The sequence below is a fragment of the Colias croceus genome, chromosome 14 (assembly GCF_905220415.1).
Source record: "Colias croceus chromosome 14, ilColCroc2.1".
In the NCBI taxonomy this organism is placed as follows: Eukaryota; Metazoa; Arthropoda; class Insecta; order Lepidoptera; family Pieridae; genus Colias; species Colias croceus.
Genome location: NC_059550.1, coordinates 91,082 through 118,289, shown reverse-complemented (window position 1 = coordinate 118,289; position 27,208 = coordinate 91,082). Strand labels below are relative to the sequence as shown.

The following is a 27,208-nucleotide window of genomic DNA, read 5'->3' as shown; positions in this document are numbered from 1 at the left end:
TAATATATATATTTACTATAAATTAGCATTATAATAAATTATACTGATATTATACTACTGACTTGACTACTTAACAGTATAATATTATTTTATTAACAGTTTTTTTTTTTAATATATACCATTAAAATATTATTGTGAAATATTATAAAGATGCATGTAACGGAACGTTAAAAAAGACAAAACAAGACACGGCGCCATTTAAGCCTCTAGTGGGAATAGAATAGAACTATTTTGTCAAAATAGGATATAATGCTACTATATTAAAATGTTATGGTCGTAATGTCACCTTATGCTTCCTTCTCTTTCTGGCGTATTGCAATATCCACTTAACCAGCATTGGTCGATTTGCACAACAGATAACATTGCATTTTTAAATCGTTAACTTTATTACCGCGAGGCTACGTCGCTAAATCGTGTCGTTTTCTAGGCGGAAAAAATATTATTAATCAGTGTTATTTTGCACTTTTATCTTTAAAAATGCTCAGTATTAACATCGATGGTGTGATTCAGCATAGATGAAGCGCACGTGAGAAGTGTAAAAACATAAACGTGGTGGTACGTCGACGGAGTGGAAATTTGTTATCAAACAGCTCGCAAGAGCACGGGTAGGCCTCGAGGCAGCTGGCTATGGCGGAGGCGGCGCCCGGCAATATTGTCAAGGAGGGCTGGCTGCTCAAACGCGGCGAGCACATACGGAACTGGCGCGATCGTTACTTCATCCTTTTCGACAATGGCGACCTGGTGGGCTTCAAGTCGCAGCCCGAACGAAACAACTACCGTGACCCCCTCAACAAGTTTACCGTCCGCGACTGCCAGATCATGGCCGTGGACAAACCTCGCCCCAACGTGTTCACCATCCGCGGTCTGCAGTGGACCACGGTCATCGAACGGAACTTCGCCGTCGACTCCGAGAGGGAACGGTACGTACACTCGACCATGCTGATAAACCCCCAGTTAGATTTATTGTTTCTATCGTTTAGTTGTTTTGGTGCAACTAGGCTGTTCATTTAATTGCATCAAAACAAATTATAAATTAAACTTTCAATATATTTGTGAATTATATTAATGTTGCAGGTAATTAATTAATTATAAACATTTGCTTTAATGTATTTCATGCCATAATAATGTTGTATGTCACAATAGTAAGTGGAAAAGCAGTAAAAACAGAGTAGAGTCCAAAGTCCACAGTTTGTTTGTTTACGGTGAGCCTGCACACTCATGTGGCTGACTCAGCTGAACACTTTTTATGCACACTTGTATGTATTGTTTACTCTATTATGGCATTCTAGGAAGGATTTCATAATTTTACTTTGCTATTATTTCATCATAACAAGGGTAAATATTTACATATACATGTATCTTTTTAGAGATATGATTGTCCTGTAATGAGTTCATTATCTCAAATTCGCTTTCACCTTTTTTTAATAAGTAATAGAAATATTCATTTCATTTTTTAATGGGAATTTTTTTATAATTTGCTATTTCTTCTATGTAAATATTTGTATAAGTAAATTATAATAATTCTATACTACACAGGTAAAGTATAGCCTTGATGTGGCCTCTGATGGATTGATTAATTAAAATTTCTGTGATTATTCACCTCTTATTACATTTGCATTAAACCAGGAAATGAAGATTTGTTAGTTTTGTTAATAAGAAATTAAACAAAATAAATTAAGTACCTAACAGAAGTTATAGGGATGTTTATAAGCCGTATGATTATGGGATTCCTCATGTTCATCTGTTTACTGTAAAATTAAATTAGTAATTTATACTTAAAATACATAATATTAAGTGAACACCTAGGTCCTATCAATATCCTATCAGTAAATCACTATGTAGAAAATATCAATCTAGACAAACAACAAACAATTATTAGTTGAATAATCCATACTTCTAAATTATGTTTATTTAAAATTCAAACATTTATTTATTCAAATAGACTTCTTCTAGAAGCACTTTTGAATTGTCGTAACATAGTTTTACCATTTACCACTAATTTGGAAGGCAAGAAACTTGGTAGTTGCTCTTTTAAAATCATGTCAATATTATGATTCATAAAAAAAAACTGAAAAATTTGTTTAATCATCTTATCTCAGGTACAGTGGTACTACTGAACCAATTTTATTACAAATTATTTTACCATTGGATCTGAGTGCTATGTACCACAAGCAAAGCTGGGCCGCCGCCCAGTACAAGCCAACATGATAATATTCTAGCGGGCCGCTAGAAGATAATAATTGTAAACATTTTTATATTTCTGTCTAAATAAGCTCACATTGAGAGTTATGTTAAATATTTTCATGAATTAATCAAATTTTCAATTGTTTCAATGGATTAACTCAGTCTACTGTGTCTATAAATATAAAAAGTAAGAAAAGAAAATGAAAATAAGTCAGCAAACAAAATATAAAAAAAATTATTCATATAAAAATTCCTTGATGAATTTTGGCCTTTACTTCAGAAATAAGTTAGATAAAAAGTGTCATAAGAGTTCTTACAAGTTCAAGATAAGACAGCAATAACAAGTGGATTCAGTCATTCATAATTAAAAGTGTTTGTTATTTAGGTAAGCTGATGGTGAATCATCTGATTATAATTGGTATTTATGAAGTAATAATTTGGTTTAAAGTTGTTAATTGTGATAAATAATGTGACTGCTGCCAATATGAAGGTCATTGTTTTGATGTGGTCGTTATTCAAGTTGGGCTCAGTTGTGACATAAAATAATATCATACAATATTGTAGCGTTTTTAGTGCATAACTAGCTGTGCCACACTGTTTTACCCTCAGATGGTGAACTACGGGACAAAAGCCATATAAGCCAAAACAACATAAACGACAAGGGCTACATCATTGCCAAGTATTATCAAAATCTGTTCAGACTTTTGTGTGACAGATAACAAAAAATTACACTAGTAAATTCTTAATTTGTTAGTGAAGGTGGTGTTCAGCTTCTGAAACGTATTTCATTAATATTGTTATTTAAATAAATAATATTGAATTTTTTGTGAACATATTTTCATTATATTATGTCATCAATTATGTGTATAATATAATTTTATGTGATAAGTTCAATATAAAAGTGAAAACTGTTCACTTCACATGTAAAACAAAACATTTTGAATGTTGATTAATAAATAAAGAAATAATGTTTATTCAGCACCATGCAAAACAAACAGAAAAAATACAAATAAATACAATTAAATCATTGAATATCAAAAGTATAATATGTGTATGATAGTTAGACAACTATCACTTAACGAAATTTTATACGCTTTATGAGTTCTGTACAAATAAACTATTTTTTTCTTTAAATGTCCCTTTTATTATGTATATTATTTAACTACGGCATTAATAATATGTACATTTTAAAATACATCTTGTATTACTTTTTGTTGAGTAGTGCCTTTGCCCCCGTAGGTTGCCCCAAATAATAAAACCTTTCCTTCAACTGCTTTATTACTCTTCACAATACATAAGTGTTATTTATGCTAGCCGTTATGCACTACTGACTTTAAATTCTAATAAATCTAAAAAGCGTCGGGGAAACAATGTGGACGCACACATATACAAAAAGCTCGATCAGCGAATTGTACATGTGTGTCCCTACATTATTCCCCCCCTTTTTCAAAAAAAAAAAAAAAATAATTATACACTCCAAAAAATACAAAGACAAACACAGAAATTGCCGTAAAATACAAATGAGATAACAATGCAATACTGAATACATATTAATTCGTAATATTTCATAATGTCACAACAATAAAAATAAGATCTTACATCTAAACGGCTTAGCCTAATTAAAATTGATCGGATTACACTTCACTACACGAATTTATCTTTATGTTACAACTACGTTACGATATTATTATTTATTTTACGCGTATCCCGCAGTGGGCGGCGCAGGCTGGGTCGCTTGCCCCAGCGTCGCGGACGCTCGTCCTTGGTTGGCCTTATCCACCTCGCGGCGTAGCCAACTCCTGATCCGGCGATGGCAAAAACCACGCAGGCCCAATAGAACTATGACCGTAACGATCACAGCCAATATGATCATTACTATGACCATGGTGTTGACGTGATCGTCTATACTCCTGGAGTCTATTTGCACGTTTGCAACTCCTCCCGTTTTCTCTTTTGTTGCGTAGTTACCCATATTGGTACAAAAAAAAAGGTATATGAACTAATTGATAAGATTGAACTGTCCCCACTGCGAGCTGATTAATAAATGAATGTGATTGAATACTGTACAAATGAAGTTAAATAAAAATGCTAAATGAGTGACCATATTATTACCTATGTAATCCGATATAACTTACTAAGTAAATAGGTACTAATTATTACAAAAACAGGAAATACTAAATAAGCATCTTCAATGCGTAAAAACAAAACTATCGTATTACTTTATTCTTTCGCAATAGTTACACAAAAATGTAAAATATGCACAATATAATGTTAATCATATTTATGTAAAACATAAAATGAAATGATTAGCAATAATATGAAACAATAAAACAAATTAAATTACATACTTCAAAACGTTGTATAGTGAACAATTAATATAAAAATTTGTATAAGACGCAAAAGCTACATGTAAAAAAATATGAACTTACATTCTAACAAAAATGTATATAACACACAAGTATAATAAATTGAATTACATACAATACAGATAATACTTCGAATTAAAGACAATAGCTAAATACTGTGTGAAAGTACTATATCGCAAATCGCACGGGTCGTCGGATTACGCGACCGCTCCTAGTTACGCTTATGGGTGGCGCATGCTTAACCGACTTCGATAAAGATGTATTATGTGGAACAATATTGTTCTCAACTGTAACATCATCTTTTAATATAAAGGCTGGCTTTAACCTGTCAATGGAAACGCGTGCGACTCTATCCGGAAATTGTATTTTAAAAACTTTAGAACTACGTTCTAACACTTGATAAGGACCATCATAAGGCGGTTTTAGAGACCTGTGTACTGCGTCATCTCTAACAAAAACGTGACTACAACTTTGTAAATCGGAATAAACGAATATTTTCTTTGCGTTCGTCTTATCTCTCGTCGGACGATACTGAGATATAGTTTCACGGATTTTCTCTACCAAACTATAAGGATCGTTTACATCACAGTCATTTGTAGAACTATCGTAGAACTCGCCAGGCAAACGTAAAGTTTTACCGAAGGCCAATTCTGCGGCACTAACATTACTATCAGTTCGTATTGCTGCTCTCAACCCTAACATAACAGTGGGTAATTCGTCTAACCACGTTTTATTACTACTAAGCAGTCTTGCCATAAGGGCTGCCTTCAACGATCTATGCCACCTTTCCACCGCGCCATTACTTTGTGGGTGGTAAGGTGTAGTACGAATTTTATGAATACCCAAAAATGACATTAACTTTAAAAATAGATTCGACTCAAACTGACGTCCTTGATCGCTAGTAATACGGATGGGACAACCATACCTAACTATCCATCCTTCATAAATATGCTTAGCAACGACGTCTGCAGTAATTTCTTTAACGGGAAATGCTTCAGGCCAACGCGTACATCTATCTATAATTGTTAATAAATATCTAAATCCCTGTGGAGATGTCGGCAATGGACCAACTAAATCCACATGGATATGCTCGAATCGCGAAACTTCCGGGAACTTTCCTATATCCGAAACAACGTGACGCGAAATCTTCGACCTTTGACATGATACACACGCTTTGGTCCATTTCCCTATATCTTTATTCATACTAGGCCAAAAAAATTGTTTAGTGACCATCTTCCGAGTCGTACGTATACCGGGATGACTTAGATTGTGAACACTATCGAAAGCAATTTTTCTAAAATATTCTGTTAAATAAGGTCTAATAATATTATTTGAAACTTCGCAATATACTCCTTTTTTACAAGTCGGTAAATACATTTTCTTAAACTTTACATTATTATCGCTATGCCCACTACATGTCATATTAATCAAGTACTCGTCTTTCGCTTGCGAGTCAGCAAGTTCGTTGAAGTCGAGTACAGTCGGGCAAACAATTGTTTCTACGCGCGATAAAGTATCGGCTACAATATTATCTTTACCGCTAATATGCTGTATGTCGACCGTAAATTCACTTATAAAAAGTAATTGTCGCGTCCTTCTAGGCGTTTCTTTACTGTCATTACCTATTTTAGAAAATGCATGACATAATGGCTTATGATCTGTATATATTGTTAAAGGACGGCCTTCAAACAATTTCCTAAAATATTTAATAGCTTGAAAAATTGCTAGTAATTCCCTATCATAAGTAGAATACTTTTGCTCGGTAGGCGAAAATTTTTTGGAAAAATATCCTAGGGGTATCCACTTACCTTTTACTCGCTGTTGCAATACCGCACCCATACAGGTATTGGAAGCGTCGGTCATCAAGGCTAAGGGAACATCTAAAAGGGGATGTGACAATGTGACGGCATTTTGTAGTCCTATCTTACATTGCACAAAAGCATTATCACTAACATTGTTCCAAATAATTTTCGATTTATCATTTTTCTTAGAATTTACTAAATATTTATTGAGTTCGCATTGATGTGACGCTAAATGAGGTAAATGTGGTCTATAAAAATTGATCATTCCTAAAAATCGTCTTAAATCCGATACTGTAACGGGTTTAGGAAAATTAACTATGGCCTCGACCTTGTCTTTGAGTGGTTTAATTCCATCTACACTTACTTCGTGACCTAAGAATTCTATACGCGACTGTCCGAAGCTACACTTGCTTAAGTTTATAGATATGCCGTGTGTATTGAAACGTTCGAATACTAACTTCAAATGTTCTTGATGTAAAGTCTCATTTTCGCTGGCGATTATGACGTCATCTAAGTAACAAAATAAAAAATCGAGACCTTGTAAAACGGTATTGTTCATAAAACGTTGAAACGTTTGTGCGGCGTTCCTTAGGCCAAAACTCATACGGGGAAATTCGAAAAGTCCAAAAGGGGTAATAATAGCAGTTTTTTCTATATCGCATGGGGCAACTTTTATGCAGTGATAGGCTCTATTTATGTCTACTTTTGAATATATTTTTTTATTAGCCAATATAAAAGTGAAGTCGTGTAATCGCGGAACTGGATATCTGTCGGGCTTTGTAATTGCGTTGAGCTGTCGATAATCTCCGCACGGCCTTAACTCGCCATTCTTTTTAACTACGACATGAAGCGGGCTAGCCCAAGCACTTTTAGAAGGCCTACAGATACCTAATTCTTGCATAACCCTGAACTCTTCCTTCACCTTTTTGTATCTATCCGGGGGCAACGGTCTAGCTCGAGCATGAATAGGTGGGCCGCTCGTCTCTATATAATGCAAAACGTTATGCGATGTAGTTTCTTTAAACGACATCGGCTTAATAATGTCAGGAAACATACTTAGTAAATCGTAATACGGGTGACTTTTGCACACAGAATTTAGCGATTGTTGCGTACACGAAACTAAGGAGGCTAATACATGTAAATCGGTAACTTGATCTATTAAGTTTTTTCGATACAAATCAACTAATAATTTATGATGTGTTAAAAAATCAGCTCCCAATATTGGCTGTTTGACATCTGCTAAAATAAAATCCCAACGGTACGGTCTTCTTAAATTAAGATTTAAAACAATAGATTTAACGCCATAAGTTGCAATTTCTGTACCGTTAGCAGCGTATAACTTAAGATCGGATCGACATAATTTATTGTATTTAAATGGATTTCTAGGTACGGGTAAAACGGATACATTGGCACCGGTATCTACTAAAAATTTTAAGTTAGTATTTAAATCTGTTACCATGAGACGGCTGCACGGCGTGATGGTACAGACCTCCGCCGTAGTCTGCACCTGCCTCGCTAGTTTTCCGGCTGGGCGGCTGCTGCGCTGGGGCTGGGGCTTCTCTTCCAGGCACACGGTGGGATGCACTTGTGAGCGCGCTGCCGGAACCTGAAGTGGTAGCTGCACAACCAGTCAGGTGCGCCGGGACGACGTCGCTTCGAAGATGACCTTGAAGACTCTCGAAAATTGCGTGACGGTGTTCTGGGTCGCCGGTGTACCGCTCGTGATCGTGAGCGCTCGATGTTTGAAAGGCGCACGTTGATTTTCGCCAATTCCGCCGCAAGGGTGCCGTAAAAGTTAGATGTAGACATCGCCATGTTAAAATTTAAATTCTTCCAATAAATCTTCGTCTTCAAAATAATTTTATTATTATAATTTCTTGTTGTTCTTTGTCGGGGGTCACCAATGTTGAGTAGTGCCTTTGCCCCCGTAGGTTGCCCCAAATAATAAAACCTTTCCTTCAACTGCTTTATTACTCTTCACAATACATAAGTGTTATTTATGCTAGCCGTTATGCACTACTGACTTTAAATTCTAATAAATCTAAAAAGCGTCGGGGAAACAATGTGGACGCACACATATACAAAAAGCTCGATCAGCGAATTGTACATGTGTGTCCCTACATTATCAAGCGCCATTACTTTGTGGGTGGTAAGGTGTAGTACGAATTTTATGAATACCCAAAAATGACATTAACTTTAAAAATAGATTCGACTCAAACTGACGTCCTTGATCGCTAGTAATACGGATGGGACAACCATACCTAATTATCCATCCTTCATAAATATGCTTAGCAACGACGTCTGCAGTAATTTCTTTAACGGGAAATGCTTCAGGCCAACGCGTACATCTATCTATAATTGTTAATAAATATCTAAATCCCTGTGGAGATGTCGGCAATGGACCAACTAAATCCACATGGATATGCTCGAATCGCGAAACTTCCGGGAACTTTCCTATATCCGAAACAACGTGACGCGAAATCTTCGACCTTTGACATGATACACACGCTTTGGTCCATTTCCCTATATCTTTGTTCATACTAGGCCAAAAAAATTGTTTAGTGACCATCTTCCGAGTCGTACGTATACCGGGATGACTTAGATTGTGAACACTATCGAAAGCAATTTTTCTAAAATATTCTGTTAAATAAGGTCTAATAATATTATTTGAAACTTCACAATATACTCCTTTTTTACAAGTCGGTAAATACATTTTCTTAAACTTTACATTATTATCGCTATGCCCACTACGTGTCATATTAATCAAGTACTCGTCTTTCGCTTGCGAGTCAGCAAGTTCGTTGAAGTCGAGTACAGTCGGGCAAACAATTGTTTCTACGCGCGATAAAGTATCGGCTACAATATTATCTTTACCGCTAATATGCTGTATGTCGACCGTAAATTCACTTATAAAAAGTAATTGTCGCGTCCTTCTAGGCGTTTCTTTACTGTCATTACCTATTTTAGAAAATGCATGACATAATGGCTTATGATCTGTATATATTGTTAAAGGACGGCCTTCAAACAATTTCCTAAAATATTTAATAGCTTGAAAAATCGCTAGTAATTCCCTATCATAAGTAGAATACTTTTGCTCGGTAGGCGAAAATTTTTTGGAAAAATATCCTAGGGGTATCCACTTACCTTTTACTCGCTGTTGCAATACCGCACCCATACAGGTATTGGAAGCGTCGGTCATCAAGGCTAAAGGAACATCTAAAAGGGGATGTGACAATGTGACGGCATTTTGTAGTCCTATCTTACATTGCACAAAAGCATTATCACTAACATTGTTCCAAATAATTTTCGATTTATCATTTTTCTTAGAATTTACTAAATATTTATTGAGTTCGCATTGATGTGACGCTAAATGAGGTAAATGTGGTCTATAAAAATTGATCATTCCTAAAAATCGTCTTAAATCCGATACTGTAACGGGTTTAGGAAAATTAACTATGGCCTCGACCTTGTCTTTGAGTGGTTTAATTCCATCTACACTCACTTCGTGACCTAAGAATTCTATACGCGACTGTCCGAAGCTACACTTGCTTAATTTTATAGATATGCCGTATGTATTGAAACGTTCGAATACTAACTTCAAATGTTCTTGATGTAAAGTCTCATTTTCGCTGGCAATTATGACGTCATCTAAGTAACAAAATAAAAAATCGAGACCTTGTAAAACGGTATTGTTCATAAAACGTTGAAACGTTTGTGCGGCGTTCCTTAGGCCAAAACTCATACGGGGAAATTCGAAAAGTCCAAAAGGGGTAATAATAGCAGTTTTTTCTATATCGCATGGGGCAACTTTTATGCAGTGATAGGCTCTATTTATATCTACTTTTGAATATATTTTTTTATTAGCCAATATAAAAGTAAAGTCGTGTAATCGCGGAACTGGATATCTGTCGGGTTTTGTAATTGCGTTGAGCTGTCGATAGTCTCCGCACGGTCTTAACTCGCCATTCTTTTTAACTACAACATGAAGCGGACTAGCCCAAGCACTTTTAGAAGGCCTACAGATACCTAATTCTTGCATAACCCTGAACTCTTCCTTCACCTTTTTGTATCTCTCCGGGGGTAACGGTCTAGCTCGAGCATGAATAGGTGGGCCGCTCGTCTCTATATAATGCAAAACGTTATGCGATGTAGTTTCTTTAAACGACATCGGCTTAATAATGTCAGGAAACATACTTAATAAATCGTAATACGGATGACTTTTGCACACAGAATTTAGCGATTGTTGCGTACACGAAACTAAGGAGGCTAATACATGTAAATCGGTAACTTGATCTATTAACTTTTTTCGATACAAATCAACTAATAATTTATGATGTGTTAAAAAATCAGCTCCCAATATTGGCTGTTTGACATCTGCTAAAATAAAATCCCAACGGTACGGTCTTCTTAAATTAAGATTTAAAACAATAGATTTAACGCCATAAGTTGCAATTTCTGTACCGTTAGCAGCGTATAACTTAAGATCGGATCGACATAATTTATTATATTTAAATGGATTTCTAGGTACGGGTAAAACGGAGACATTGGCACCGGTATCTACTAAAAATTTTAAGTTAGTATTTAAATCTGTTACCATGAGACGGCTGCACGGCGTGATGGTACAGACCTCCGCCGTAGTCTGCACCTGCCTCGCTAGTTTTCCGGCTGGGCGGCTGCTGCGCTGGGGCTGGGGCTTCTCTTCCACGCGCACGGCGGGATGCACTTGTGAGCGCGCTGCCGGAACCTGAAGTGGTAGCTGCACAACCAGTCAGGTGCGCCGGGACGACGTCGCTTCGAAGATGACCTTGAAGACTCTCGAAAATTGCGTGACGGTGTTCTGGGTCGCCGGTGTACCGCTCGTGATCGTGAGCGCTCGATGTTTGAAAGGCGCACGTTGATTTTCGCCAATTCCGCCGCAAGGGTGCCGTAAAAGTTAGATGTAGACATCGCCATGTTAAAATTTAAATTCTTCCAATAAATCTTCGTCTTCAAAATAATTTTATTGTTATAATTTCTTGTTGTTCTTTGTCGGGGGTCACCAATGTTGAGTAGTGCCTTTCCCCCAAGGTTGCCCAAAATAATAAAGCCTTTCCTTCAATGAATTTATTGCTCTTCACAATATATAAGTGTTATTTATGCTAGCCGTTATGCACTACTGACTTTAAATTCTAATAAATCTAAAAAGCGTCGGGGAAACAATGTGGACGCACACATATACAAAAAGCTCGATCAGCGAATTGTACATGTGTGTCCCTACATTATGTAGGGCTTTTGTAATTGCTGCATTCTATCGTATTTTTATATGTAACTAGCTTACCGCCCGCGGCTTCGCCCGCTTTGACTAAAACCTAATCACTCTATCTATTAAAAACATTCGCATCAAAATCCGTTGCGTAGTTTGAAAGATTTAAGCATACAAAGGGACATAGGGACAGAGAAAGTGACTTTGTTTTATACTATGTAGTGATAACATAAACTTGCATATATAAAATTAGTTTTCCAAATAGAATGAACTCGTAGGCGATATAGTAGTGATATCGCGGTGTGGTTGCAGCGAGGAGTGGGTGGCGGCGATCCGCTACGTGTCGTCGCAGCTGAGCGGCGGCAGCGCGGCGGGCGCGGGCCCGGCCGGCCCGCCCGACGGCGACGACCGCGACATCGCGCAGCTCGGCACCAGCTTCCGCGACCCGCGCCGCATCGTGAGTGCACACCGCACACACCGCACACACCCGCCACGTTACACCACGCTCCACGACCAACACTGCAATATACACTGTGGACATTTTCGATGCTCCCTAGAGGGAAAGTTGCCTACTGTGCAATTTATGTGTATACCATTTTATGTGATGTCTGTAATTTGGTGTGTACAATTAAGCTCTCATTCATTCATTCATTCAAAGTTCTTGAAATACTGAAGATAGCGAATTTTGCATAAAGGAGAAATTCCTTTTTTTAAATTTTTAGTTAGTTCGATTCCCGGTCGAAGCAAGTGAATTTTCGAAAATCTTTGAATGCAGTTCTATTTCTTTTTAAAATAAAGGAATGTTTCCTTTCAGCAAAATTTTCTATCTCCAGTATTTCAACTATTTTCTCTCCAGAGGCAGTCGAAACTCGAAAATTTCCACACGGTATATTGCGACTGATATCTAGTTATTGACACCAACTAATTACACAGACCAGCACAATTCATCTCAACTTAACCCACAAGCCACAACTATAACAACACGCATACATCCTTCAACAGCCTGCATATTATTTATATCTTATGATATAATAAGTTTACAGTAATGCTCATCAATGAAAAGATTTATTATTATTTTTTTTTTATTTAAATAATTATGAAGAATTGAACATTTCTATTAATTGTCTTAAATTAAAAAATATAGAATCACGCGTGGTAGTAATAAGAAAAAGATGGCGCGTAACGGAAATATGTGACAAAATTTTTTTTCAACCCCGATAAAGAAGTTTCACTTGAAAAATATATTTTATTATTGTTATTTACATAAAAATGTTAACACACGAGAAACACGAATGTTCCAGACACTGGAGAAGTTCGAGTTCGTGAAGGTGCTGGGCAAGGGCACGTTCGGCAAGGTGGTGCTCAGCCGCGAGAAGGGCACGGGCAAGCTGTACGCCATGAAGATCCTCAAGAAGCACCTCATCATCCAGAAGGATGAGGTGGCGCACACCATCACTGAGAACCACGTGCTCAAGAAGACCAAGCACCCCTTCCTCACGGTGTGTGCTCACATTAGATTTTATTTTTGAATACTGATTACTATACTGTTTTATTATTTCATGAATCAGGGCTCGTTTGAATTTGATTCATAATTGCACTAATTGTAGAACAGAAATATTTAACAGAAAAAGTAAATAACAAGTGTGAACACAGACAGATTGGGTAGAGTGTGAGTGTAACGTCGCGTGTGTGCGCGTGCGCAGGCGCTGCGCTACTCGTTCCAGACGGCGGACCGCGTGTGCTTCGTGATGGAGTACGCCAACGGCGGCGAGCTGTTCTTCCACCTGTCGCACGAGCGCTCCTTCAGCGAGGAGCGCACGCGCTTCTACGGCGCCGAGATCGTGTCCGCGCTGGGCTACCTGCACGCCGAGGGCATCATCTACCGCGACCTCAAGCTGGAGAACCTGCTGCTCGACAAGGACGGCCACATCAAGATCGCCGACTTCGGCCTCTGCAAGGTGCCGCCATCGTTCTATACTCCCTGAACTATATCCACATATTTAAATCATATTTAAAAAAATCGTAATAGTATCGTGTTATAAAAGTTGCGAAGTGAACGAAAATGGTACTTTGCAAAAATGCAACAAACAAAAGGATGTAAGATTATTTACAAAGATCAAAAAGTTCTGTAAGTTCAGTAAATATAGATTTTGAATGCCTGTTGAGCTTATTTTATTTATTTAAACTCTATTGTGCTGCTAAAATACAAAAAATACAAACAAAACTTATTCTAAAAGAAAAACAGCACAGAAGGACTTACCACTTATGAGTGATCACTTATTTTGTACATTATTGACATTAGTATTATAACAAATCGTATTATATAAAAATTAAACAACTGTAACGATGTGCGTGCGCAGGTGAACATAACGTACGGGCGCACCACGAAGACGTTCTGCGGCACGCCGGAGTACCTCGCGCCCGAGGTGCTGGAGGACACCGACTACGGGCCCGCCGTCGACTGGTGAGCTCACACACACACACACACACACACACACACACGCCGGAGTACCTCGCGCCCGAGGTGCTGGAGGACACCGACTACGGGCCCGCCGTCGACTGGTGAGCTCACACACACACACACACACACACACACACACGCCGGAGCACCCCGCGCCCGAGGTGCTGGAGGACACCGACTACGGGCCCGCCGTCGACTGGTGAGCTCACACACACACACACACACACACACACACACGCCGGAGTACCTCGCGCCCGAGGTGCTGGAGGACACCGACTACGGGCCCGCCGTCGACTGGTGAGCTCACACACACACACACACACACACACACACACGCCGGAGTACCTCGCGCCCGAGGTGCTGGAGGACACCGACTACGGGCCCGCCGTCGACTGGTGAGCTCACACACACACACACACACACACACACACACGCCGGAGTACCTCGCGCCCGAGGTGCTGGAGGACACCGACTACGGGCCCGCCGTCGACTGGTGAGCTCACACACACACACACACACACACACACACGCCGGAGTACCTCGCGCCCGAGGTGCTGGAGGACACCGACTACGGGCCCGCCGTCGACTGGTGAGCTCACACACACACACAAAAAGAGAAATTCATGGGAACAAACTGGCAAAATGTGCCTTTTATTTTGTGATGAGTTTAGCGACAAATGCACAACTGACATCACTCGAACAATACACATCACCGACACTACTGACTGTCGTCAATAGGATAGTTCTGACATTATTGATACCACTTAAACACGTGTTTCAAGTACAATTTCAATTAACACAAAATTATTTAGCTTCAATATTTATAAAGCATTTTATAATAACAACTTATAATCCGCCTAAAATGTTTCGTAAATCGATTGATTTTAAAAAGGCGAAAATGTTTAAAATTATATTTTGTGCTTTTGAAATTCCATGTTACCGATTACACGTTCCGTACAAAACAGTTATATTTTGACTTATTCTGCAGCAGTCTTTACTTCATTAAGCGTCAGTTAGCAAATGAGTTCATTTGGTGGTCGACTTGATATGTAATTTAACAAGTTTTACAATAGTATTGGTTTTAGGTATCTGATTCGTGTGCGTAATCGCTCACATTTGTAATTGTGACACATTAATATTATTCTAGCCGTGTGAATCTTTAAATGGCTTATTGTGATTATTGAAGTGAAACTTCTTTATCGGGGTTGGAAAAAAAATTTAGTGTAACATTTATCCTTTACGCGTGATTCGACGTATTTCTATAAAGTTGCATATAGTGAAATATTTTTTGAAAAATAAGGTCACAAAGAAGTTTCACTTCTTACGTGTGTACATTAGTACACGCACACATTTTTTTTTATGTGAATATCTTTAAGAGTACAGCTGTAGCTTCTCCTAAAATATAAATAAATAAATCTAAGTAGAATTCACGTGAAATAGGTCGAATATCGGTTCGTTCGCGTATATCTAGTCGTTCTGTCGTATATCGTCGAGCCGCACGTGAAAGAGAACAATGTAACATGTGCGGACGTGTCGCAGGTGGGGCACGGGCGTGGTGCTGTACGAGATGGCGTGCGGGCGGCTGCCGTTCTACAACCGCGACCACGACGTGCTGTTCTCGCTGATCCTGGAGGAGGAGGTGCGGTTCCCGCGCGCCGTGTCGGCCGCGTGCCGCGCGCTGCTGGCCGCGCTGCTCACCAAGGAGCCCGCGCGGCGGCTCGGCGCCGGCCCCCGGGACGCCGCCGACATCATGGCGCACCCCTTCTTCAGCGCCATCAACTGGGCCGACCTGCTCGCCAAGAAGATCCCGCCGCCCTTCAAGCCGCAGGTCGAGTCCGACACGGACACGCGCTACTTCGACTCGGAGTTCACGGGCGAGTCGGTGGAGCTGACGCCGCCCGAGCACGACGCGGTGGCCGCGCGCCAGGTGGACCAGTTCCCGCAGTTCTCCTACCAGGACATCTGCTCGTCCGCGCACTCGGCGCTGTCGCACCTGTCGCACCACTCGGCGCTGGCCGACCGCCGCCACTAGCCGCCACTAGCCATCGTCCGCCACTGCCGGCCACCGCCCGCCACCGCCCGCCACCGCCCGCCACCGCCCGCCACCGCTCGATCGTGGGTCCGTTTCGTTCGATAGATTATTCGATTTTTTGCGCTAGCGAAATAATAGAAGCGAATCCGGAACCCCCGAAATTGGATCGCAATATGTTTCGATTATCGTTTACGAATATGAACACCCGATCTGTAGTGGACCTCGATGTTGTGTTTTATAAGTGAGAAGTGTGAGCGTAAACTTATATGTGAGCGGTTTTTTTTAATAAGGATACGCGTATATAGATATAAAATAGGAACGAATTCGAGGATTTGTCTACCTAAAATGTCGAGCGAGACGGGTGAAGAGAAAGCATTTACTTTATAATTAACTAACGAGTGTACCGTGTGGCCGGCCTGCCGACGCCGCGAGTCGCACGTGTCACGCGTGTCACATGTTCTGCGCGTGTCACATGTACTGCACGTGTCACATGTTCTGCGCGTGTCACATGTACTGCAGGTGTCACATGTGCTGCGCGTGTCACATGTACTGCACGTGTCGCACGTGTCACACGTAAGACGCGCGTCGGTCGCTCTAACACTTAACTGCCGCCAAATAGATGTAAGGTTATAGTGAATGTTGGAGTTGTGACTGCTCGAGTGTATTAACTCAACAATCAATATAAAATCTCATTGCAAGTTCACCGGCAAAATGTAACTTGTATCACGAAATCGAAATTTCATGCTTTATTTTGTATTCGGACGACATTCGGGCCCGGCCAGTGTCGCCGGCCAGCGCTGGCCAATGTCGGCCAGTGTCGGCCAGTACTGGGCCCGCGCGCTCGAACGCGCTCTATATTTTCTTTTGTATATATTATAATAAAGTTAGGGTTAAACTAAATTGTTGTTTTATTTACGAATCCCGACCTATTGCTTATAAGTTATAAGCATTGCATGTTTTTTTCTTCTTCACAATAAAAATGTAACATTTTAAATTCTGTAATGTACATTGAAAACCTAAACTAATATTATAATGAAGAAGAATTTGTTTGTTTTCTTGCTTGAACGCGTTAATCTCGGAAACTGCTGTTCCAATTTGAAAAATTAGAAGAAAGGTTATAGGCTATAATATACAATTGGTGGTAAATGTTATGACGATTCAAGTGTCTAGTCTAATTGAATGATTAGTATGTTTGATGACCAAGTATCACCGAACTACTGAATGGATTCAAAAAAAATTGGTATGCTTTAAGTTTATACTCTGTACCTAGTATAGTATTATAATATCTGTGTACAGACACAGACACAGCTCTGTACTTACAAATTAGAAGCTTTTAATTCCGACACTATGTTACCCAGCAAATACAATTAACATTACACATAATAACACATTCTGAATGGAATTTCATATGAACGAATAGATACAGAATTGAGCAGCGGCAACAGGCTAAGTATATGCAATTAAGAAAATAATAAAAAGTACAAATATATAGTTAATATACAATAATAATCTAGTGGAAATTATGAAATTTTTAACGATAAACTCATATTTTATTGGATCTGTAGTGTGTGTTATTATTCACAGTAATCAAATATCGTCAATTCAGCGGTTTGTGACGCGGCGAATGGCGACACTCCTGCGAGAGCCAGTCGCCTGCCACTCGCCTATCTAAGTTAACGTGTAATAAATTATAAATTTATAAATGTAATAAAGTAGTTCAGCATATACAGTATTTTATTGGAAGACCCCAGCCTCTGTACACTAAACTGGTGACCCCGACGAAGAACTCTCGAAGAAAGTTTGTAGTGAAGGGAATCGGCGTAATTAGTGACATTGGCTGTGGGGTAAGTTTTGTTCGAGATCAAATTCCACGCGGCACGGCGACAGGAAGTTAGCGTGACGCAATCGAAGAGCGCGCGTGGCACGTGGCGACTACAGCGGCAGGCGGCTCACAAGCTCATCGGCTAGTAACTCATCGGCTTAATCATGAATAAAGCAGCAGCTTCAGACACGCAGATCAAGGAAGAGGCGTCAGGCGCGGCGTTGGCATCGATAAGCGTGTCCACCAAGCTACCAGAATTTTGGACAGACTTGCCAAGGTTATGGTTCGCACAGTTCGAGTCTGTGATGGCCCCACAGAAGCAGGGGGAAGAGACCAAATTCAACCTGGTCATATCGAAACTCGGAAAAGAGGCCATTCAGCAGGTCAGCGACCTCGTGATGTCACCACCCGCCCAGGACAGGTATACGGCGCTTAAGGAGAGGCTGCTGCAGGTTTATGAAGAGAGTGCCGAAAGACAAATGCAGAAGTTGGTGTCGGAGCTGGAATTGGGTTCGCAAAGACCCTCCCAGTTTTTAAGGCGCATGAAGGATCTGGGTCGCAGCGCACAAATTGCGGACAACACACTCAAGAGCCTGTGGTTGTCGAAAATGCCGTCATCAGTTCGAGCAGTCATGGCGGTTTGTGAAGATCAGTCTCTGGACAAGCTGGCGGCCATGGCAGACAAGATTACCGAATACACCAACGTCGGGGATGTGGCAGCCGTGTCATGCAAGAAGGAAACAGATGAGCAGCCGGACGAGAAGATGAGCAGATTGGAGCTGGAGGTTGCAGCGCTCCGCGCCGAACTGAGGGGTCGCGAGCGCTCTAGGAGCAACGACAGACGGACCGACTTCAGGAGAAGATCGACATCGCGGCCGAGAAGAGCACCTGGAGACCCGGACTGGCTGTGCCGTTTTCACTTTCGGTACAGATCGAGAGCTAACCGCTGCGAGCAACCCTGCGCGTGGCGAGCCAAGCAGTCGGGAAACTAGACGGAGTACATGTGGGCGCGGTGGACGGATGTACTCAAGGTCAGGTAACCAAAAGCCATCGTTTATTAATTAGAGATAATTTAACGAAATATAGTTTTTTGATCGATACAGGCGCTAACATTTCCGTCATTCCAAAGTGGTGTGTTAGAAAGCCTATCGAAAAAGTCGATCTAAAGTTGTATGCTGCAAATGACAGCGAAATTAAATGTTATGGAATATGTAATTTAGAGTTATCGTTGGGCCTAAGACGGTCATTTAAATGGCCTTTTGTCGTATGTGATGTAAAACAGCCAATAATAGGTGCCGATTTTTTGAAGAATTTTAAATTAAATGTAGATTTGTATAATAATAAGTTAATCGATTCAGTTACCAGTTTAAATGTCTGTGGAATTAAAAGTACACATTTTTTCGGCACTATTAAAAGTATAAATAGCAACCATCCTTACGCGGATTTACTGGAACAATTTCAGGACATCACGCGCCCGCCAGCCTTCAAGGATGTCCCAGAGCATTCCGTGTATCATCACATCGAGACTACTGGACCACCTGTGCACGCGCGTGCCAGGAGGTTACCGGCCGACAGGTACGATAGGGTTAAAAAGGAATTCCAATTGATGCAAGAGCTAGGCATATGTAGACCTTCAAATAGTGAGTGGGCCAGTCCTTTACATATTGTACCTAAAAAGGATGGTGGTATCCGACCCTGTGGGGACTACAGGATGTTAAACGCAATTACAAAGCCAGATCGTTATCCGATACCTAGGGTACAAGATTTTACGTATGGGTTACATAATAAGAATTTTTTTTCAAAGTTAGATATTTGTAGAGCGTATCATTTTATAGGTATTAATCCAGACGACATTAAAAAAACAGCCATTATTACGCCGTTTGGGCTTTTCGAATTTCCAAGAATGACGTTTGGCCTGCGTAACGCGGCACAAACATTTCAAAGATTTATCAATAATACAGTTTTATCAGGCATAGAACAATTGAATTATGGCAGCGACTGTACAGGGGGCAAAGGTCAGTCAGTCGTGTTCGGTTATATAGATGACGTCATCATAGGATCGGATAACCCCGATATACATAGAGAACATTTACGATTAATATTTGAGAGGTTGAGTAAATATAAAATGTCTATTAATTTAAGTAAATGTGTTTTTGGACAGTCCTCTATAGAATTTTTAGGCTATTTAGTTTCAGAAAAGAAATAAGTCCGATGCCGGAAAAAGTTAAAGCTATCGAGTCATATCCGAAACCGGAGACAGTAGAACAATTACGTAGATTTTTGGGCATGTTAAATTTCTACAGAAATCATATTCCTAACGCTGCTCGAGTTCAGGGAGTTTTAGATAGGTATTTACACGGGACTAAAAAACGAGATAAGACGCGTATAGATTGGACAGACGAGGCGAATAGTGCATTTGAAGTGTGTAAAGAAAATTTAAAAAATGCCGTTACTATTGCGCATCCAATATCTAGTGCCAAATTAGGGTTAATGACCGACGCGTCAGATTTTAGTATAGGGGCAGTGTTAAATCAGTGGGAAGGAAATTCTTGGAAACCTTTAGGATATTTTTCAAAAAGATTATCGGAATCGCAAAAGAAGTACTCCACATATGACAAGGAGCTTCTAGCGATTTATTCAGGAATAGTTTACTTTAGGGATTTAATCGAAGGCAGAAATTTAACAGTTTACACGGACCATAAACCTCTCACTTTTGCTTTAAGTAAATTAAGTTCTAATAAAGAGTTACCTAGGCGAGCGCGTCAATTGTTGTATATTAGCGAATTTACAAGCGACATACAACATATTCAAGGCACTGAAAATCAAGTGGCCGACGCTTTATCGAGAATCGAGAGTATCGTATGTCCTAGTTCGAGTGAATACGTGGAGGTTGCGAGAGCACAGGCGACAGACGCTGAGCTCGCAGATTTGATGAAAACAAATGATAAATTGCAATGGAAACAGTTAGCGCTCGATAATAATGACGATATTAAAATATATTGTGAAACATCAGCTCAGAATATTAGGCCGTATATACCAGCACAGTTTAGGAAAAGTATTTTTAATAAATTTCATGACGTTTCCCATCCCGGAGTTAGAGCATCGCGTGCGTTAGTTAGTAAAAAAGTTTTTTGGCCAGGCATGAATATGGACGTGGGGACCTGGACCAGGACGTGCGTTAGGTGTCAGAAAAGTAAGGTTATTAGGCACACTGTTTCAAAACTTAGCGATTTTAACAATAGCGAGCGTTTTGAACATTTGCACGTGGATCTGATAGGACCTTTACCGGAAACCGAGCACGGTTTCCGTTATTGCGTCACTATGATCGATAGGTTAACGCGGTGGCCTGAGATTTGCCCTGTGAAGGACATGACTGCGGAGTCGGTAGCTAGAGCAGTTTATGAAGGATGGATTTGTCGTTTCGGTTGTCCTAAAGTTATTACCACCGATCAAGGTAGACAGTTTGAAAGCGAATTGTTTACAGATTTAATGAAATTATTAGGTATTCAAAAAACGAGAACTACCCCGTACCACCCGCAGTGTAATGGTAAGATAGAAAGGTGGCATAGGTCCTTGAAGTCGGCTCTGGTGGCTAGATTGAACAATAATCTAGCATGCTTAGTAGAACTACCTACGGTCATGTTAGGATTGAGAGCAGCTTGTCAAGCAGACACTGATAATATCAGCGCGGCGGAATTTGCTCTGGGTCATTGTTTAAGGTTGCCGGGAGAATTTTGTTCGGATAAAAGTACGAAAATTGATAATCCACATTCGTTTATAAGTGAACGAAATTCGTTGAATAAAATTAAGCCCATAAAAAGGGCATGTAAAAATAGTAATAGTACGTTTGTGCATGCTGATCTAAATTCCTGTTCACATGTTTTTCTAAGAGTGGACGCGGTACGGAGACCGCTAACGCCTCCGTACAGCGGACCATATAAAGTTTTAGAAAGAAATAGTAAAGTTTTTAAAATATTAATTGATAATAGAGAATGTAATGTGTCGATTGATAGACTTAAGCCTGCGTATATTTTAGAAGAAAATGAAGTTAGACATGACAGTAGATTAGATCAGCATAGTGAGGCTAGTGTGTGCACGCCTTTAAAGAAATCACGTAGTGGCAGAATAATTAAAAGACCTGTAAGATTTTTGGACTGTAATTAGGTTAATGGTGCATTGGCATTTTTGTTAGAAGTAGGCACGCGAAGGTTGCGTAATGTCATCTCAGCACATATTAATGTTATAAGTAAACGTTAGGAATATTTGTATTCATTTTATTTCAAATCTCGGCTCAACCAGTTAATTATATATAATATATTTTTTTTATTTTTGATATTTGTCAGTTATGTAAATCATTTTTTTTTTTAGAAGGGGGTGTATGTAGTGTGTGTTATTATTCACAGTAATCAAATATCGTCAATTCAGCGGTTTGTGACGCGGCGAATGGCGACACTCCTGCGAGAGCCAGTCGCCTGCCACTCGCCTATCTAAGTTAACGTGTAATAAATTATAAATTTATAAATGTAATAAAGTAGTTCAGCATATACAGTATTTTATTGGAAGACCCCAGCCTCTGTACACTAAAGATCTTATCATGGTAATAAGATAAGCGGTTAGAAGTCTGAAGGAACCTAAACCCAAAGAGTAGCATAATACCACAATTCAGGTAGATAACCTATACCACTATAATCTCTGTCCTATCGCCAGACACAATGAAAAAGAAAAGTAACTTTCATTTCGAATACAATTTACGTCGAAATGATTCCATCCACAAACACAGACTATGATTCTTGCGCTGCTCATCGCACTCGTATTGCCGGTCCTTTGACTCGCGCACAAAAACCGACAAAATAGGGAGCAGTGGGCAAGACGAGGAGCATGACGGGTAATGTTGCCACAATCATGTCTCTGCCTCTTTCCTCGTTACTTCCCATGCCACTCGTCGAGTGTGTGGCTGGTGGCAGGCGTATAAAGATGTGAGGCGTGATACTGTAAAGACCTAGAAGTAGATAAGACTGTGAAGTTGTTAAGTAGATATGTATGTTAAAATATTTTTCAGTCGGTCATTGTAACTTGTATTCAAAATATAATATAACTATAGGGAATATCAGGTAATATGAAGCCCAGTCTCAGTGATTAGGGTTATAAAACCCTAGGGTTTCTAGACTGACGGTATTTCATTTATTATAGTAGGTATATACCTGGTATGAAAACATTAATTAACCCTTAAATTGTCACCCCTAGATAACTTGTGTGTATAATGTCCAAATTTGGAGGATGTATTGGAATAAGGATAGAAAAGAGGAAAATGAAAAAAAAAAATTTTAAAATTTTAATTTTTTCTATTGTTTTCACTAGGTATGTCACATAAAACGGACATTGCCAATTAGATGTACATGTTCGAACCGTCACATATAACGGACATTGCACATTATTCCTGCAACCGTGGTACATATATACATTGCACATTTTCAACTCTGTAATTCAAAATTATTTTCAAATTATAATTATGGATAATCTATATATATATATATATATATATATATATATATATAAGCTTTTCAAACATCTGTCTTAAAATATTGGTTAAAACTTTAACTATATCGTTAAAAATAATGGATTTTAAAAAACGACACTATCAAAAGTCACAGCATAAGAATATGCTTAGAATTGGAATAGAAATAGTATTACATAGCCTGAGAACTTATTCTAATACACCAAGAAAGTCCTCTTCTCATTCACTAAATTGTACACAAATTGTACCTACAGATTGTAATGTGTTTGCTTCATCGTATGCAAAGAAGTCGTATACCATGCCTGAAGTACCAAAACAAACAGGAAATTTAAATCGCTTTTTTTTGGATTCTTTGGCATATATATCCATTTGCTGCCAGTTTTTTAATTTGTAAGGTATTATTATTTAAATTTTCAAATATTGGGTGGTATTTCTGGTAAGTAACATGATGCTGTGGCTGAAGAACTACTGAGAATTAGTGGGGAAGATTCATCCCGCACTGCATGTAATGGCTGTAATTCTGCAGCAATAATATTTTGTTGATGGTAAAAATTCTGACTTTTTGGGTCTTCATTGTGTCTCAAATCAATATGTCGTATAATTCCGGAGGTATGGTGCTGGGAGTAAATGATTGACACTGTTATCATAGTGAAATCACTCCCGTAGGTCTACATTTCCTTCGAAATCGTCATCAAACTCAAACTCAAACATTTGTCATTTATTTATTCAATTAGACTTCTTCGAGAAGCACTTTTGAAACGTCAATACATATTTTTAAAATTTACCACCGATTCGGAAAGCAGTATCTATGGAGAAGAATCGGCAAGAAACTCCATACCTAGTTGCTCTTTTAAATCATTTCAGTATTACAATTTTAATTTTACAAAATATGTAAGTAACTGTACGTATATATTATCATAATATGCCAAAGAACTGTCCTGTGGTTTTTACGCGACAACCCTCCATGGGTTTTTAACTTCCATATATTATTCCTTAATGCTGTAATAGGCTCTCTGAACTAATACGTTTTTTACATAATTTTTAAATTTAGCACTACTAAACCCTTTAATACTATGAGGAATTCTGTTGTAAAAAAGTATACCTTGGCCCATAAATGAATTTTTAACTTTAGCTAACCGGTAAAATGGCATTTCAATTTTATTTCTGTTCCTTGTGCCATATCGGTGTCTAAGTCTGTAACTGACTGTGTCTAAGTCGGTGACTTGTGTGTAAGTCTGCGTTTTTGTGTACATATAAAATATTATTAAATATATACTGTGATGGTACAGTGAGGATACCAGTATTCTTAAAGAGATCTCTTAGTGAGTCCCTAGCACGTAAATTATATATAGAGCGTATGGCTCTTTTCTGTAATATAAATATAGTTTCTATATCGGCAGCCCTGCCCCATAGCAGAATTCCATAGGACATAATGCTATGAAAGTAGCTAAAATAAACCAATCTAGCCGTGTCTTCATCGGTGAGATGCCTTATTCTTCGAACTGCATATGCAGCTGAACTAAGCTTAGCAGCGGTGGTGGCAACATGGGCCCCCCATTGTAGCTTCTCATCTAGTGTCAAACCAAGAAAAACAGTAGAATCCACAGGGTATAATACCTCCCCGTTTAAAATAATATCCCTTTTCACCTTTTTTACATTTGGAAGGATAAATTCTACACAATTTGTTTTTTTTTGCATTTAATAATAAATTATTAGCAGTGAACCAATTGGATATGCGTAAAAGAGCAGAGTTTACTTCGTCAACATTTGTGTCATGTCTATCCACATTAAATATTAATGAGGTATCATCTGCAAACAGTACTATTTCACACATATCTGATAGATCCCTGCGGAACACCTATGTTAATCGGCGCACCGCGAGATTTCTCTCCATTAATAACAACGGTTTGTACCCTGTTCTGAAGATATGAAGCTATGAGGTCCTGAGATAAACCTTTAATACCATAAAAATTTAGTTTCCGTACTAAAGTGGTATGTTCTACACAGTCAAAAGCCTTAGAAAGGTCGCAGAATATCCCCAAAACATTCTTTGAATTTTCCCATGCTTTATATATATATATATGTGACAAAAGAGCTATTCCAGCATCAGTGGTAGAGCGCCCCTTTGTGAAACCAAACTGTTTGGCGTGCAGTAAACCATTTGATACAAAATGACTACATAATTGGCTTAAAATTAATTTCTCGAAGACTTTGCTCAAAGTTGGTAAAATGGAAATTGGCCTATAGTTATTACAGTTTTCTTGGTCACCACTTTTAAATAAAGGAATAACTTTACTTAACTTTAATAAATCAGGGAATATACCACAGTCACAACATTGATTAAAATATATAAACGCTAAGTGGTTGGCAATGTTTTCTATAATATTATTTACTAAATTTACAGACATTCCCCAGAGATCACAAGTTTTTTTTAAGTTTAATGTTTTAAAAGTTTTAACAATTTCCTCTGCAGTCACATGTCGCAATTCAAATAATACATTACACTCAGCAACATGGTCCCTCAAGTAGGACTCCGTAAGCGCTGATGACGAATTTAATTTTTCGGTAATACTAGCAGGGACACTAGAGTCTGGCCAGCCAAAGCTGAACCCAGTAAAAGGCGGCAAATTTAAAAAATATGGACCTGGTAACATCGGCTTTATTAAGAAAAAAACATTTTGATACTTTTGATATTCTTAGAGGTGAGCATAGTATATAGGTACACAACATAGCAGGATTTAAACGTTATTAAAGCAAAATATGATTTGAACCGTTTTCAACAAAATTGACAACTAACTACGCCGAAACGCCATGATGACATTCCATAATGTGGCCGCTACAAAAAACACTGGGTTCTGCTTTGGCTGGCCAGACTCTACTAAAAAAAATCTTCAAAAGCAAGCGCAACATCAGCACTTTTGTCAATGACCCTACAAGCATTAACAAGTTTTAAGGTACTATTTGATTGGCTTTTGCCTTCTTTTGCCCATTTCACCATTAATAATTGCCCAAACCGTTTTAACTTTGTTATCAGAGTTGCGTATTTTATCTCTGACATACAAGCAATTGGCAGTGAAACAAACTTTTTTAAAAGTTTTTGAATAATTTCTAACATAACCAAACATAACTAAGAAATGACAAGTCTTTGTTATATAATATATTGCTTCATGTGGCTTCATGCCTAGTTCTCATTTAAAACGTTCCTGCATCTGTGTATACTAGGTGTTGCCCATTGGCTAAATGGTAAATCCTTGGTAACACAGAGCAAGTAATCTTGGTTTGTATACGTAGTATATTATTATTAGTCTGTGGTAATACTTAAAGATTTAACTTTAAACTTAAAGATTTTTTCAAACTCATTATGAATTAAATTAAAAAGATTTGTAAACATTTCACAAGGATTATTATGAAAGGATTGATCATTCAGGCCAGGCAATTTATTATTAATATTATCTCTAAATTTATGAATGCCTTTTTTAGTTAGAGGCCTTCTTAAATGTAGGTATGCAATCCAGCAACTAATATATAGTTATCTGTGTTTTTAATTTTATTTATTCACAGTATAACTTTAAAGGCCCTACTCACGGTTCAACACAACCCACAATCTGCTGACACAATTTGTTGAAGTCGCGATTGAGCGTTCTCTACTCACGATTCATCCAACCCTCAATCTGCTGATACAATTTCATTCCGCGATTGCTTGCCACAACGTGTGCACGTCACGTTGATGCCTGGCCTGATGCTAAACTTCAACGCAATAATACGCATTATTAATGGATATACT

At 38.8% G+C, this 27,208-nt stretch overlaps 2 protein-coding genes across 4 annotated transcripts; both read left to right on the top strand.

The window, feature by feature from the left end:
- The first annotated feature begins 363 nt into the window (after window positions 1-363).
- LOC123697215 (RAC serine/threonine-protein kinase-like) lies at window positions 364-16,987 on the top strand. 3 transcript variants are annotated; one of them, XR_006752211.1, is made up of 7 exons: window positions 364-920; window positions 11,907-12,051; window positions 12,896-13,093; window positions 13,298-13,552; window positions 13,955-14,058; window positions 15,595-16,534; window positions 16,607-16,987. XR_006752211.1 is itself a non-coding variant. In XM_045643649.1 (6 exons), the coding sequence occupies exons 1-6, from the start codon at window positions 628-630 to the stop codon at window positions 16,085-16,087; spliced, it is 1,488 nt and encodes a 495-aa protein (XP_045499605.1). In that variant the 5' UTR covers window positions 364-627; the 3' UTR covers window positions 16,088-16,987. The 3 variants fall into 3 exon arrangements, 1 of the variants encoding a protein (XP_045499605.1); XR_006752210.1 differs by having other exon boundaries at window positions 15,595-16,570; XM_045643649.1 differs by having other exon boundaries at window positions 15,595-16,987.
- Window positions 16,988-18,073: 1,086 nt separating this feature from the next.
- Window positions 18,074-18,901, top strand: LOC123697531. The gene has a single exon (XM_045644077.1). It carries the CDS (start codon window positions 18,074-18,076, stop codon window positions 18,899-18,901), a length of 828 nt encoding a protein of 275 aa, XP_045500033.1.
- The last annotated feature ends 8,307 nt before the right edge of the window (window positions 18,902-27,208 follow it).